The 16595-nt window shown below is 30.6% G+C and overlaps 3 protein-coding genes across 3 annotated transcripts in view; all 3 read right to left on the reverse strand.

Annotated features, from left to right (window-relative positions):
- Positions 1–16595, reverse strand: part of LOC122502398 (CUGBP Elav-like family member 4) — an 829562-nt gene that overhangs the window by 793175 nt on the left and 19792 nt on the right. The window lies entirely within an intron of this gene.
- Positions 709–1560, reverse strand: LOC122502408. The gene has a single exon (XM_043612440.1). It carries the CDS (start codon positions 1558–1560, stop codon positions 709–711), a length of 852 nt encoding a protein of 283 aa, XP_043468375.1.
- LOC122502401 (lateral signaling target protein 2 homolog) lies at positions 7801–16242 on the reverse strand. Its single transcript, XM_043612434.1, has 4 exons — positions 16183–16242; positions 8343–8540; positions 8156–8260; positions 7801–8073 (listed from the first exon to the last, which is right to left on the reverse strand). Exons 1-4 carry the CDS (start codon positions 16201–16203, stop codon positions 7810–7812), a joined length of 588 nt encoding a protein of 195 aa, XP_043468369.1. The 5' UTR covers positions 16204–16242; the 3' UTR covers positions 7801–7809.

Genomic DNA, 16595 nt, shown 5'->3' on the forward strand with positions numbered 1-16595 from the left:
ATGCAAGTTTTTTGGTATGCGTTTTTTAGCAAATATAGATTGCATTGCATGAAAAACATCTTTTCCACTTTTACTCTTTACTGGAACAGCCCAAGCATATTTCGAAAATATGTCTATAACTGTTAGTAAATACTTGAAACCTTTATTTATTTTTGAATAAGGTATCATTTCTACTAAATCTGCTTGCCATGTCTCATCAACATCACGCATTTCAACTCGCCGTCGAGGATAATTTTTTCTAGCCTGAGTATGAAGTTTATTCACTACTGTTAATTTTTTGTTGTCCATTCTCGACAGCACTTAAGCGAGTATCCAATTTACTAATAATTTCAGCTGTTCGATAAGATAATTCTTGATTTACATATATCTTTTTCAAAATTTTTTATTTTTTCTGTAATAGAGTTTTCAAGAACTTTTAGAAATAAGTTGTTATTGTCCACCTCTGATCTAAGTGAGGCACTAGCTTCATACAATAAACGCACTTCGTGTTTTATCATATGTCGTACAAGTTTTAAATTGACAGCGTCGTTTTCTTCTTCAGCGTTAGCAAGATTAGAGTTTTCTTCCTTCAACGTCAAAGTTACCTTGAGAATTAAGTTTAAAACCAACTCCAGGAGGCCCTCGTTTTGCTGTTCCTCTTTGATTGAGAGGATGTCCGAACACGTCAATGCTCATTGTTGAAATGAATGATATTTGCTAAAACACATCTTAATATATAATTTTAGCTTCACGTAGTTCCTCAATGATAGACATGATTTCATTATTGTGACTAGGATTTCCAGCATCTTGAGAAGCCAAATCATTCGGATCATCCCAATAGATATATTCTCGTTGAAAATTTCTGTTTGTAATCATATATTTAAGTAATAAACTACTGCTTACAGATGGCTGTTTGGTAGGTGTTCGAGGGAAGAATTGAGATATAAAATTCAAATACTTGTAACTCTCATCCGTGCGTATAGATTCAGAGGAACTATACTTCTTTTTGTGTGCATTAGTAGCAATCAGAATCTCTTTATAGTTTTTTTCATCAGCTTCACTTATAAACGATCTGGTAGGTTTACTTTTGAATAAAAGTTTAAGTAATCCAGGTGTTTGAAGATATCGTTTATCACCAATTTTAACAAACTGATTTTCAAGAGTTATTGGTGAATCACCAATCATAAGTGATCCATCACTTAGCTTACGTATGCCGTATGTTGAATCCAAACTTTGCTTTCTATTATGATTTAATAAGTATAGAAATTTATTACTTATTTTATCATCATCTGGAGATTTTTCAGTTTCACTTTCATAGTTTATGCTATCATCCTCCTTCTGCTCTTTCTTTTCAATCTTAACATTTTCAGTCTTAAAGTTTTCATGTTCACTGTCTGTCAAGTTGATAATTTTCTGTAAGGGTTGAACTATCGGTTTAAATGTTTCAGTCAGCACATTTTCAGCTTCTTCTTTTCCTAATTTTAACATACGATGTTTTCGCCTAATTGCCTCACTAGCTTTAGCATTTTGATAAAGATATTCTTTTTCTTTATGAAACATGTTATTATTACAAGGTTTCATATTGAACTAACAATATTTTAGGGATGATCTTATATTTAGTGTTACAAAGCTATCAAATCCTTTCCTATATCTTCCATCATTTAAATCAGAATCCTTATCAATTACTACAAAGCCATACTTGTTTAAATTCCAACATGTGGCACATAGTTCTCGAAACTGATTAAATGTCATGTCAGTATTAACGTGGTCATCATAAACATGCCTTAAATTTTTTTCATCTTGACGAAAAAGAACTAGTAAATTAACATTATCACGTACTAAATGTTTAGGAATGCGGGCATATGTTTGACAAAGATAAAAAGAATCAACATCAACATGTCTACCCATGCAAAAAAATGCCCTAACATTATCTTGCTTCTCGCAAGCAATAACATCAAATATAAATATTGAATTCCATTTTGCATCTTTAGGAGTAATGACTTCTTCATGCTCACTAAATGGTAAATACTCTACTCCTTCAACATTACTTACAACTTGTTCCAAGAATTTATACTTGGGTTGATGTAAAGACTTTGAGTATAAGTAAATATTATCAAATCTAAGACCATTAGGATGTAAAATTAATAAAGTAGTACATTTGTCTTTCCAAAATTTTATGGTCCACAAAAAATAGCTCGAATACTACCGGAAAACAAGCTACCATGACGCTTTACTTTCTTCTCTTGTTGTTCAACAATCGAGTCTAGATTGACGACTGGCAGCTTGTGACGTTGTTCCTTGAACCGCATCCTGATTTAGACTGCCGCTAAAGGTATGAATACAGCGCTTATATAGCTCACAAGTCATTCTAATTTCAACTTTCACAGAGTAAGGTATGATTAATTATCATCACTCTCGAGGAAAAGGCTTAGTTAATAAACTTATAAACAAGTTACCATTTGAATTACATTTGCCAGGTTATCAATATTGTGGACCGGGCACAAAGTTAGCAAAACGTCTAGACCGAGGTGATCCAGGTGTTAATCCATTAGACACCGCTTGTAAAGAGCACGATATTGCTCACTCGAAAAATCGAGAAAACGTTGAAGAAAGAAACGCTGCTGATAGAGTATTAGCTGACAAAGCGTGGCAACGTGTATTTGCTCCAGACGCACGATATAGTGAAAGAGCTGCAGCTAACGCAATAACAAACGCTATGAAAGCAAAATCAAAATTTGGAATGGGAGTAAAGAAGAAGAAGACAAAGTCAAAGAAACGAGTAAAGAAGATAAAATCAAAAAAACGAGTAAATCTTAGAAAAATTGTTGATGCTGCAAGAAAGTCAATAATTCCTGGTAATGATGCTCGTTTAACAATAAAGTCAGCTATTGAAACAGCTCGAAAAGCTGTAAGGAAAGCAGGTGGTAGAGAAAAGGTTTTAACACCTTGTATTCTACCTGTCCCATCAAAAGTTGGTGGTCTGTTACCATTGATTCCCATTTTTGCTGGTCCAAGTGCACTTGGAGCGCTTACTGGGGGAGCTGCTGGTGTAGCAAAAGCTGTTAATGATGCAAGTGCAGCAAAAGAGCAGTTGAAGGAAGCTCAGCGTCACAATAGAGAGTTGGAAGCAGTGGCACTTGGTAAAGGTCTACATTTAAAACCATACCGACAAGGTTTGGGACTTCATTTGAAACCATATGTTAAAGGACAAGGTATTAAGAGACGATGTACAAAAAAAAGTTTAAAGCTGCCTCAACGAGCACTTACAGATTTAGACTTACTTAAATATTCTAAAGAAGTGAAAATTCCTCATTTTCGAGGTGTTTTCATGCGAAATGAATTACCTATAAGAGGTCCTCGAAAAAATGAATCAGTTATTATTAATTTAGATGATAACGATTGTTCTGGAACTCATTGGGTTGCATATGAAAAAGTTAATAATAAAGTAGAATACTTTGATAGTTTTGGTAATCTTTAACCACCCTATGAACTTGTCAATTACTTAGGTTATAATACTTTAATACAGTATAATAATCAAAATTATCAAGATTATAATAGCTTTAATTGTGGTCATTTATGTCTAACATTCTTATGTGGACAGCTTGAAATAACTCAAAAATATATTCTATATAAGTGATTGTAAGTCATTCCACCTAATCAGTTTATAAAAAGTCATCAACATGGAAGAATCTTTTACACTGACTATCTCAGGCAATTCATCTGTCCTGGAGGCAGAATATTTTCCTCCGATAGTATTATTATCTAACAAAAATTATGTACTTGGCTTAGTTGAATTACTAACCATCAATTTAATTCCTAATATTGATCAAGGTAAAAATAAATTTTATATTGGTGATAAAGTGATTACTATACCCCCTGGAAGCTATGAAATTGAAGATATTGAAAAATATATTCAAAACTCTATTGAAAATGGATCTGAAATTCTAAGAATCAAACCTAACAATAATACTTTACGTAGTGAAATAACAAGCAGCCTTGAAGTGAGTTTTGAACAAAACGATTCAATTGGTAAATTATTAGGATTTACTCCACGAATATTGACAACTAATAAGGCTCATACGTCAGATGTACCAGTAGCTATTCTTGAGGTAAATGCTATCAGAATTAAATGTAACATTACTACTGGTGCATACATAAATAATAAAAAGGTACACACAATTCACGAATTTTTTCCAATTGTACGAGCTGGATATAAGATTGTGGAAGTTCCATCTCACGTCATTTACCTTCCAATCGCCGTGAAGACAATACATAATATTCAAGTAAGAATCGTTGATCAAGACCGAGATTTAATAAATTTTAGAGGTGAAACTATAACAATTCGATTACACGTTAAATCAACGTAATGAGAATTGTATTTCATAGAAAAACTGGTGGAAGCTATATTAAAGAGTTGCCATGTCAGAAGTCATTCATTCATCAATCAGTTCGCAAGAGACTAACATCTCAGAACATACTATTACTGAAGCAGCTCGGCGTAAGAGTTTATCAAGAAAACAAGGAAAAAAATTGATTTTTCACATACTTTTTATTTGTTGTTGTAACAAAAATGGAAGAAATTTTAAACATTCTAAGTCCAGTTAAATTTGATAATTCTGTGGCACACTATGAGATTCATGCACATCAACCATACGTGTCATCAGCATTTAATAACAGTGACGAGATTCGAATTGCAGTTCAACATCAAGACTTGTACATTCTTCCCTCTAAAAGTACTCTACACGTCACTGGCAGAATTGTTAAGCCAAACAATACGCTTGTAACTAATACAAAGTTAATTAGCAATGGTATTTCCTACCTGTTTAATGAGATTCGTTATGAATTAAATGGTGTTGAAATTGATCGCTCTAAAAATGTTGGTATTACAACCACAATGAAAAATCTAATTTCTCAAACACCTAATCAAATGATTTACTCTGAAAATGCTGGTTATCTACCTTATGATGATGATAGTAGAGTAACAAATAATGCTGGATATTTTGATGTAAATATTCCACTAATATTTACATACTATATGTTATTCTTGGTTTTCAAACAAATCGAAAAGAAGATCAAGGAAGGTATGCAAATTTATTTGATGCCTGTAATCTTCTCAATGTTAAACTTTTCTTAAACTCACACTACTATCCTTATGGAAATTTAAATTTTACTCAAAACAAATTTTTCATACTATATGAAATGTATTGTAATTTTCAACGAACCTACTATGGAAAAGAATCTGAACCTTTATTAACTAGAAATAACTTTGAAGATTATGCACCATTGGCTGTTATTGATTGCTCAAAACAAAACGAATTTATAAAACAAGCATCTGTAGATGTACGATTGGAATTTGAAGCAAATGAAAATTTTCCAGCTAATACAGCTGCATATTGCCTTATAATTCACGACCGCATTATACAGTATACACCAATCAGCGGCGTTGTTAAAAAAGTAACGTGATTGGTAGAAATAATGACCAATCATAGACGACATCGGTAGTGGGGGTATTTGGAGTGGTGGGGGAAAGGCTATAAAGAGAGCGTCTCTCTAAGGCTTGAGCCATTATTCTATTTCAGATACCATGGCGTACGTCGTAGATATTCAATGCTTCAAGAGACCATACAACGAGTTTGTCATCAAAAAGTTGGCGATTCTACCACTTCAACAAGATGCTCATCCTTTGGTCTACCTCTTCGAGCCGCCATATGCCTGGAGTCGATTGCCTGCAAGATACAAATGTGAGAATCGATGGCTTACAAATAATTATCATGGTATCGATTGGGCTGCTGGTGACATTCCTTATGAAGAATTACAACCTATAATAAAAGAAGTACAAATAGGTACACCTACCGTTTATGTAAAAGGATTAGAAATACAAAAATGGTTGGAAAAATATACATTAAATGTGTTTAATTTAGATGATTTTTAATGTCCGTCGCTAAAAAGTTTAAGTGCAGATAGTTCATCTACATGCACAAATCACATACATAGCTTTAGCAATTGTGCTGGTAAAAATGTATGTAATCTACAAAATTGGTTGATACAACCGTCAAATGTACTACATTTGCATTCGAGCGAGAAATCGCTCGTAAAAAATCGAAAAAAACGATAATCTCGTTAAAAATACATGGAAAACAAATGAATACCTAAGTTCTGTCTTTTTTCTTTTATGAAAGGAAAGATTCTCGAATGCAACACTAACTACGTAATAATATAGAAAATAATGATGAAGTTGACAATGATTGTACATTGAAAGATTTTTATAATGATTGTGAAAATTTCCTATTTAATAAATAAATGTATTAAATGTATTACAAATGTTTACATTAATTAACCCTTCCACATCCTTTTATCTTTATTACATATGCGTGAAACTATTAAACATGTTAAAACTAGTCTAGACTTGTCTTATGACGTCACAAAATGGGCGTGGCTAAACAGATAGGAGTGGGGGTATTCCACATGCATAAAAAGCTATTGCGCATGCGTAAGAATAGTGGTGGGGGTATTGCGCATGCGTAGAAAAAGTAGTGGGGGTATTGCGTCATATTTGGGTATAAATTAAGGGATTTCAACCGATTTAGTCATTCTGTTCTGTGACTTCACAAAGTATTATCTCTAAGAAAAGATGGATCTAATCAGAATCAACGCCATTGGTCGCATGGAGGATTACCTAGCTACGAAGCCTCTTTCCGAGCTGACTCCTTAACATAAGTATCCTATAACGAAGATCCAGGTTGTCAACACCAGGTATGGAGTCAAGGTTGTCGTTGAGGTGGATAAAAAGTTCAATACATTCCTATCTTCAAGATTTGTACCAATGTTCACTGATGACTCGATATGCTTCGATCAAATGCAAGAAGCTATAAATTCTGGACAATTACGGCTGAAGTATATTGGTGGTCCGTACAACCATATTGAATTTAAAATAAAACACGTGTAAATAATGTTTATTGATTGATAATATTATTATTAAATTAAATGTATCAAACCAATATTATAATGTTCTTATTATTGACTACAACCTTAGTCATACTTTAGATTTAAGGTTAGGTTAAGTCTAGGTATAAACTACATTTAAGTTTAATTTAAATTAGTTTCATATGTATTACTTATGTTAAATCTAAATTTCTAAAAAAGTATTTAACTTATTATTAAATTAAAACATTATATACTAAACATTAAATTTATTTATATTTGGTTTTTACAAAATTATTATTATTATTTTAAGAAAACTATAATTATAAAAGAATTAAAAAGATAAAATTTTAAAAATTGTATGTAAACACAAAACATTTTTTAAAGAAAAAAACTTTAAAAAAACACAGAAGAATAAACGTTAAATCTTTATGATAACTTCAGTTGGCGCTTTTGAAATGTCATTGTTGATACGTTACCTCGATGACTTTGACAACTATAAGTATAAACTAAAAAAAAATTCAAAAACAGAAAAATAAACGTTAAATCTTTGTGGTAACTTCAGTTGTCATTTTCATTATAGCATTGTTGATATCTCCACAACTTTGATAACTATAAGTATAAAGTAATAAAAATTCGAAAAAACATAGAGAAATAAACATTAAATTTTGTGATTTCATAATAGCATTGTTGATATGTTATCTTCACAACTTTAATAACTATAAGTATAAACTAAAAAATCTTAAAAAACAAAAATAAACGTTAAATCTTTGTGATAACTTCAGTTGTCACTTTTATAATGTCATTGTTCATACGTTATCTCGATGACTTTGGCAACTATAAGTATAAACTAAAAAAAATTTCAAAAACAGAAAAATAAACGTTAAATCTTTGTGGTAACTTCAGTTGTCACTTTTGTAACTTCATTGTTGATACGTCACCGTGACGATGACGGTGATGATGAATGTGATGATGGCGGTGATGATGATTATGGTGATATTTTTTGTGATGTTTTTTATGCTGTTTGTGATGATTATGGCGATGTCGATGATGATGATGTTTGTGATGATTATGGCGGTGTCGATGACGATGATGGATATCAGAAGCCTTATCACTAAATGATTTACAATTACCCAAAATAGGTGTTTGATGTCTTTCCTCCATTGGAGATTTCTACAATTGTAGGTAGATATAATGATAAAATAGTAAAATACTTTAATTATACATGATTCACAATAGGTGTTCATATACTTACAACCTGTGATGAATGTGGCTCCAACTCAACAATTTCCTGCTCATAAGATGGTGACAAATTTCCTTCCTCCACCAGCGGAGGTGACTGTGGTTGACGCCAAGGATACTTAAAAAATAAAATGTTATATTAAATAATAAAACTACTTATAATAATGAATTTGAATGTTTAAAAATGTTTTCATACTTACAACCTGTGGGGGAGGATCATCCACTTGTGCTTCCTCTAGGTGATTTTGCGCGTTAGGACCAATTACCTGGAAACCCTCATCCTGATTTTCCAGCTCAAGTTCATCCTCCGGTATTTCCTGGGGCACAGGTCCGTCAAAGTTGACCTGCTCGTCAGGTTCCGGAGACGACGGAGGTGTAATTGGATACTCCCAACCAGTCTAAAAAAATATTTGTTTAAAAATACTTTATTAACGATTATTACTTACTAAAAGAATACTTACATTCATCCAATTAAAACGAAATATAAAACATCTAAAACATGGACAGTTCTCCATTGTTCAAAATGTAAATAAATTACTGGAAAAGTAACTATAAAATTTTTTTAAAAGATTAAAATTTATGAATAAACTATTTCTCTGATGAGAAAAGATAAATGTTTGCAGAAACTATTTTCTGAATGAAGACATCATGTTATCTTTTATATTATTATTATTTAATATTGATTAATATTTGTTTTTTTAAATCTTAATTATTGATTTTTTAACATTTTGTTTTTTAACATTTTGGTAGTTAGTTATTATTTTGGAAAAAACTTTATGAATGTTAAAGATGTACTAAAAATAACATGTGATTACGAGATACCAGATACTTGATAAACAGAGATTTAGTCAAGAGGTACTAGATTAACAGATACTCTATTAACAGATACTAGATTAACAGATACAAAACAGATACAAAACAGAAAAATTTACCAAAAATATACTTATATTTAATAATATTAATAATATTAATAGATGAAGATACATTCTTTACATTCTTAATAATCTTTAATAAGAAAGGATAAGATAAAAATTCCAGTTACTGTTAAATGTGACAATAGTAACATTATTTACATGTGTTCTGAATTAATTAATTTTATGAAAAACTATTTTTTAGAAGCGATATCTTTTCAATAAATTGAAAGAAATCATGTCGAACAAAGAAGGAACTGTTAATTTAAGTGTTACAGATTTTAATATTATACTTACTGAAGGAGGAATGTTAAATGATACTCATATTGATGAATTCGAAAAATTATTGAGAAGGGAATCAAATTATGCTTTTAGCATGCAAAGCACTTTGTATTTTTATACGCTTGAATTTATTAGTCCGATTAAAAAAGGTAAAAAGCATATTCAAATACTTTTTAGTGGACCTATCAAGAAAGGTCATTGGATTTGCACTTATTATGATGGAATGAGACTTTATATTTATGATAGTCTTAATGAAGGATGTTTAAATGAAGATCAAAGGAAATATTTAAGTAGATTATATCCTTTTAAACCTCCAGTAGTTTTCACAACTGTTGATCAACAACCAAACAATAGTCTTGCTTGTGGAATATATGCAATAGCATTCGCAACATCGATATTTTTTAATATTATGCCCCACTCTGTCAATTACTATTATTATAACATGAGAAATCATTTAATGTTAATGTTCAAAAACAATCGTTTAAGTAAATTTCCGTCAGTAAGGTCGACTAATATTAGAACTACATATAACTGTTGAATGTAATTGGGAGTGTCTTCTTAGGAATCGAGCTAGAGAAAAAAGTTTCCAAAATGAAGAAAATAAAATTGTTGACAATAATTTATCATCGTTGAATTCAACCAGCAATGTTTGTAAAAAAAATTTTGTTGATAGTTGTTTAGAAGATTTGCCTTTAATTCCAGCAAATGATGTTAATAATATTTCTATTGATTCAAGCAATAGAATGAAAGATACAAGATTAATAATAACTGAGAAGCAAGGAGAAAAAAGAGCTATGGTTCATTTTCCTGAAGAAGAGGAAAAATATAAAATCATAAAACGTCAAAAAAAAAGCTGCTTATCAAAAAAAATATCGACAAAAAAAGCGAGAAAATAATAAAATTGTTCGCTCTGAATCATTGGATTCTAATGAATTCATTAGTGCAGAGCAAACTTTAAATACGAGGCCCCAAAGCACATCTACAGCTTTATCATCAGCAGAAGAAAATATTTCTACTTCTAAAGTTAAAACGTCAATTCGTGACAGAAATGTTGCTTACAAGCGCACCTCTCGACAAAATAAACATACTTCTGTTCAAAAACAAAATCAGTCTGATATTATTTCAAAGTCACATATAGAGATGGGTTATTGTAATGAAATGAACATTACACGTGATCATTCTTATGTAAAACTTTGTGAACATAAAGTTAACAGTGAAGTATTTATAAAATCAAAAACTAATGATGATTGTAATGATTCAAGAAATGTTACAAAATATACTAATTTAAAAAATGAAAATCAAGTAAAAAAAAGATCAATAATACGTTCTTTAAAGGAAGAAGAACAACATCAAGTCATGAAACTTTAAACGAAAGCTGCTTATCAAAGAAAGTTTCGACAAAAAAACAAGAGAATAATAGAATTCTTAACCCTCAATCACTTCAAACAAAGGACAGTATTATTACAGTGTCAAAATCAAATATAAATTCAGAAAAATCCTCTACAACTGTTACTACATCTTTGGCAAAAGATAATGTAACTGTTACAGCAAATTTAGCAAATACTAATATTTCCGGTCGTCAAAAAAATGTAGCTTATCAAAAAACTCATAGCCAAAAAAAACGGGATTTTGCACAGAATCAAAATTTCTCTGACAGTATTTCAGTCTCGCATATAGAAGAACATTTTGCTGGTGCGATGAACATTTCATGTGAGCATTGTAATGCTAAACATTTCCAAGCAGAAAGAGTATCTAATAAAAAAAATTCATTTCATGATTGTTGTAAACATGGCGAAGTCATTCTTGAAGATCTACCTGCTCCTCCACTCATATTACAAAATTTATTTGATGGCACCTACGAATTATCTGGGCATTTTCTTCATAATATACGACCTTACAATAATTCATTTGGTTTTGCTTCTTTCAACGCTAACTTAGTTAATTTTAACAATAGACGACCAGGACCATATTGTTTCAAAATACATGGTCAGGTTTATTATCAAATGAATACATCTTTGTATGCAGAAAGGAACGATACTCCTTCATTTGGACAGTTATTTATTGTTGATCAAAACGAAGCTTCCGAAATTTGTTGTAAGAATAATGTTCAATTAAACCGAGATATTGTTGATGGAATTGAAACAGCCCTTCGGGATTGTAACCTATTTGCACAGTCCTACCGTATGATGCATGAAAAAATTAAAAAAACAATGACTGAAAATAATGCAGAAATTTAGCCTGAGATGCAATTATTATTTTCATTAAAGCCTGGGATGGATAGTAGACGTTATAATTTACAAAGTGTCAATGAAGTTGCAGCAATTTTTACTACAACTGCTGATGGTGATATTCCAGAATCATATGTTACCGTATATAATAAGAATACAAAAAGTTTACAATATATAAGTTCTATGAATCCCAATGTTGAGCCATGGATATATCCTTTATTTTATCCACATGGAACAAGAGGTTGGGACAAAAATCTGACCTGCGCTAATACAAATAAACGTGTATCAAGAGCTGCATACATCACGCATAGAATGGCTTCTAGGGACAACAATGTATTTTTAAAGGGTGGTAGATTATTTCAGCAATGGATTGTCGACAGTTATGTGAAAATTGAAAAAGATAGGAGAAATTTCTCTCGAAATAATCAAAAGAAACTTCGTGCAGATACTTACGAAGGTCTAATTGATCATTTACAAAGAAGAGCTAATGATTTGAACAATGAAGTTGGGAAAATTGTAATACTTCTATCATTTTTCACAGGTTCTCCGAGAAATATGTTACAGCATTACCAAGATGCAATGGCTATTGTGAGAAAATTTGGTAAACCTGATCTTTTTATTACGATGACGTGTAATCCAAACTGGCGTGAAATTAAGGAAAATTTATTACCTAACCAAACTGCCTTTGACAGACCAGATATTGTATCGCGTGTTTTTACCATAAAAAAAGATAAACTTATTAATACTATTGTAAAGGAACAATTATTTGGCGAAGTGATTGCTTATGTGTATGTCATTGAATATCAAAAACGTGGATTGCCGCATATGCATTTATTAGTGACTTTGAAACAAAATTATAAAATAACAACACCCGAGATTGTAGACAAATATATTTCGGCAGAAATTCCAAGTCAATCAGAAAATGTTATACTTCATGACATCGTTATGAAAAATATGATTCATGGCCCATGTGGAAATTAGTGTAAAGATAATAATAGTAAATGTTTGAAAGGTTTCCCAAAACAATTCTGTTCTGAGACAATAATGGATGAAAACGGATACCTAACGTATCGCTGCCTTAATACAGGACAATACGATCGCCTAAATGGAGGAACTACAGATAATCAATACGTTATTCCATACAATCCTACATTACTTCAGTTATTTAATTGTCATATTAATGTAGAAGTAGTTTCAAGTATTAAATCCGTAAAATATTTGTATAAATATATTTTTAAGGGACATGATGCTGCTGCTGTAGTAATTACCGATAGTAGTAATAATACAAGTTCTTTAGAATATGATGAAATAAAAAACTTTATTGAAACTCGATATGTTAGTCCTGTTGAAGCATGTGATAGAATATTTGGTAGACCATTACAGAGTAAAAGTCATTCTATTCTCCGATTACCTGTTCATTTAATTAATCGGCATACTGTAACCATTAGTGAAGAAGCAAATGATGATGCTATAAATGAAGCTTTACAGAAACGGACTATGTTATTAGAATACTTCGATTTAAATAGGCGTGATCCACAAGCTAGACAATATATATATATGCAGAAATTCCATGTTATTATGTTTTTAAGAAAGAACGTGGTGAAAATGCATTAAAATGGGTGAAGCGTAAAGGGTCATTTAATGTCATTAGACGGATGTATTCAATTTCGCCCAGTCAATCAGAACTGTTTCATCTTAGATTACTTTTAATAGTAGTTAAAGGCGCTACAAGTTATGATGATCTGCGAACTGTCAAAAATATTTTACATGACATTTTTCGTAGTGCATGTTTAGCATTAGGCCTTATTGAAGATGATGGAGAATGGGAACGTGCTTTGACAGAAGGAGAAGTATGGATGATGCCACAACAATTAAGACGTTTATTTGTGCGTATTTTAATTTATTGCCATCCAGTTCATCCAAACGAACTTTGGGAAAAGTTTAAAGAGGCTATGTCTGAAGATTATCAGAAAAATTATCCATCTAATGAAGCTCATAAAAGAGCATATAATGATATAATTAACTTTCCGTTGCATGAAGGATCAAATATTAGCAATTTTCCTGAAATGATACAGTTAAATGAAATAAGTATTGAAACAGAAAATCAAGCGAACAACGAAATGTCATTGCAACAACATAAAGAGATTGGTGAAATGCAATATGTGAAACTGAATTCCAAACAGAAGGATATTGTTGATGAAGTATTAAATGTAGTTATTCAAGATAAACGAATACCATCTTCTTCATGTTATTACATTGATGGACCAGGTGGATCCGGAAAAACTTTTGTTTATACAACTTTATACCATTTGTTAAGAAGTAAAGGAAAATGTGTTTGTACTATGGCATTTACAGGCATTGCCGCAATATTACTTCCCCGTGGTAAAACTGTACATAAAACATTTGGGATGCCTGTTCCATTGTTCTATGATTCTACATCAAATATTAAAAGTCAGTCTAAGGAAGCTACATTTTTGAAAGAGGTTGATGTCTTTATTTGGGATGAAGCTCCAATGGCGCCAAGATATGCTATGGAATTAATTGATAGAACATTACGCGATTTTATGAATGTTGATATGCCATTTGGTGGAAAAACTATGCTTTTGGGTGGTGATTTTAGACAATTATTGCCTGTTAAAGTTAATGCTACTAGAAGCAAATTAGTTAATTTATCTATTAAATCTAGCACATTATGGAGTCATTTTAGGGTGATATCATTAACAGAAAATATGAGAACTTTACCTGGTGAAAAAGAATTTCCAGAATATTTATTATCAGTTGGAAATGGTACTTTAAATGATAATGATAATAATATACTAGCACCAGAGCAATGTGTAGAAAATGGTGATATTCATAAAATATTTGGAGAATTAATTATCAATAATAAATACGATGATTTAGCAAAAGTAGCAATATTGTCTGCTCGAAATGTTGATGTTGATGAAATTAACAACAAGGTACTCGAACTGTTTGATAATAAAAGTGAGCGAATTTATACAAGTGTTGATAGTACCGAAAATTGTGATAATGGAAGTATAAATGATGCTATTTTACCAGAGTATTTGAATACTTTAAATCCATCAAATTTCCCGCCTTATGAATTACGATTAAGAGCCAATTGTATTGTCATGCTACTTCGAAATCTTAGTATTAATGAAGGTTTATGTAATGGAACGCGAATGCAGGTATTAGAACTAACAAACAATCTGCTACGTTGTCGTATTTTAACAGGTGATAAGGTTGGAGATATTGTATTTATAAATCGTATTACGCTGTATTGTGAGGATATTTATCCTTTTACTTTCAAACGACGGCAATTTCCTATAAAATTAGCATTCGCAATAACAATAAATAAAAGCCAAGGACAAACTTTTGACAAGATTGGTGTAGACCTTCGTAAAAATGTATTTAATCATGGGCAAGTATATGTTGCATTTTCACGAGTTAAATCTTGGGAATCATTAATTATATATTTAGGAAATCAAAGACCTAATTTACTAATCAAGAATTATGTTTACACTGAATTATTGAAATAGAAGTAAATATTTTTTCTATAAAAATGTCTGAGTCGTTATATATTTTTTTTCTTCAAAAAGGAGTGTGTCTCAGTATGGCTGTCTTTACGCGTAAGACTTTCTTCGACGCTTCTTATTGGTAAATTAGGTCATTTTTTTGTAATAAGATTCACACGTAAGATTTCTTTACACGTTTCTTTCTTATCAATTGGTCAAAGACGTTTTAATTTCCTAATTTCAAATAATAGTTCAAACTTCAGATAATTAAGACACTTATTTGTACGTATTTTAATGTACTGCCAACCAGTTCATCCAAATGAACTTTGAAAAAAGTTTAAAGATAATATTTCTCAAGATTATTAACGAAATTTTGCATCCCATGAATCTTATAGAAAAGCATACATTGAAATAAATTATTTTCTTCGAAATGACGGAGTACTTACATTTTTTGTATAATATTTACAGAAACCACACTTATATTTCTTTTTTATAGCAAAAGTAGGAACGATTTTAAGAAACAAAAGTAAATTTTTAATTTAATATCCTCTGTTTATGGCTTTCTTTGACAGTAGAGATGTTTTTTTGCTAGCTAAGTGAAAAATAGTTAAAAAAAGTTTATTTAGTAACGTTTTTCTTTCATCACTATTTTTTAAAATATAAATTTACTATGGAAGATTTTAAATGTTACAAAATTTAATTAACAAATAGATTACTTTGATTATAAAAAGGTTTTCTATAACTTCATCGTACAAAACTTTTTATAAAATGTGCCATTCTTGAAATATACGCTTTTCTTTAAGCAAAGAAAAGTGTTGTTTTTTTTATCAAAACCATAAACTTTAGAAATGATACATTTAGAAACAGATAAAGACAGAACTAAAAGTGTAAAGGTATAAAAAATTGTTTTACGCACAACATAGGCTATTATTTTATTAAATTTATTAATATTTAAAAATTCCTATTATCAGAAACTGTCACTCAAATTGATACCTTAACAAACAAAAGACTGTAATTTAAAGAATAAAAATGCAAGAGAAAAAACGCGCGCGCGGCAGCGCGCGATCGTTCTCGTGTGTATAAACAATGATAAAAAAATGAATATACCTTCGCTATGATGTCTCCCATCAAACTTTTTTTTCCAATTCGTTCTCTTCACCTTCCTAAATACACACAAAATAAGTCAAATCATTATATGAGCAATTATAATAGTAATAATATTTTTAAAAAAATTTGCACTCAAGTAAAGGTTAAATTAGGTTAGGTTGATGTAAATAGTGTAGTTTTAATTTTTAGTTAAGTTATTTTCAATAGTGCACTTATTTTTTATAAATAGTTTATTTATTTACTTATAGTTTATTTGTATATTTATTTAATATAGAACACATAAAATGTTTTTTGATATTAAAACTTTAATGTGTGTAAACAATGACAAAAAAATGAACATATCTTCGCTATGATGTCTCCCAGCAAACTTTTTTTCCAATTCGTTCTCTTCACCTTCCTAAATACACACAAAA

This window comes from Leptopilina heterotoma, unplaced genomic scaffold (assembly GCF_015476425.1).
Source record: "Leptopilina heterotoma isolate Lh14 unplaced genomic scaffold, ASM1547642v1 Lhet_228, whole genome shotgun sequence".
NCBI lineage: Eukaryota > Metazoa > Arthropoda > Insecta > Hymenoptera > Figitidae > Leptopilina > Leptopilina heterotoma.

Bases quoted from the DNA above. Each gene is read 5' to 3' on its own strand.
- LOC122502408 (XM_043612440.1), bottom strand. From the start codon at position 1,560: ATGAAACCTTGTAATAATAACATGTTTCATAAAGAAAAAGAATATCTT.
- LOC122502401 (XM_043612434.1), bottom strand. From the start codon at position 16,203: ATGGGAGACATCATAGCGAAG. The intron at 8,541-16,182 runs GTATATTCATTT...ATATTTTTTTAG, and splicing joins TGGGAGACATCATAGCGAAG to ACTGGTTGGGAGTATCCAAT. The intron at 8,074-8,155 runs GTAAGTATATGA...CTACAATTGTAG, and splicing joins AGCCACATTCATCACAGGTT to AAATCTCCAATGGAGGAAAG.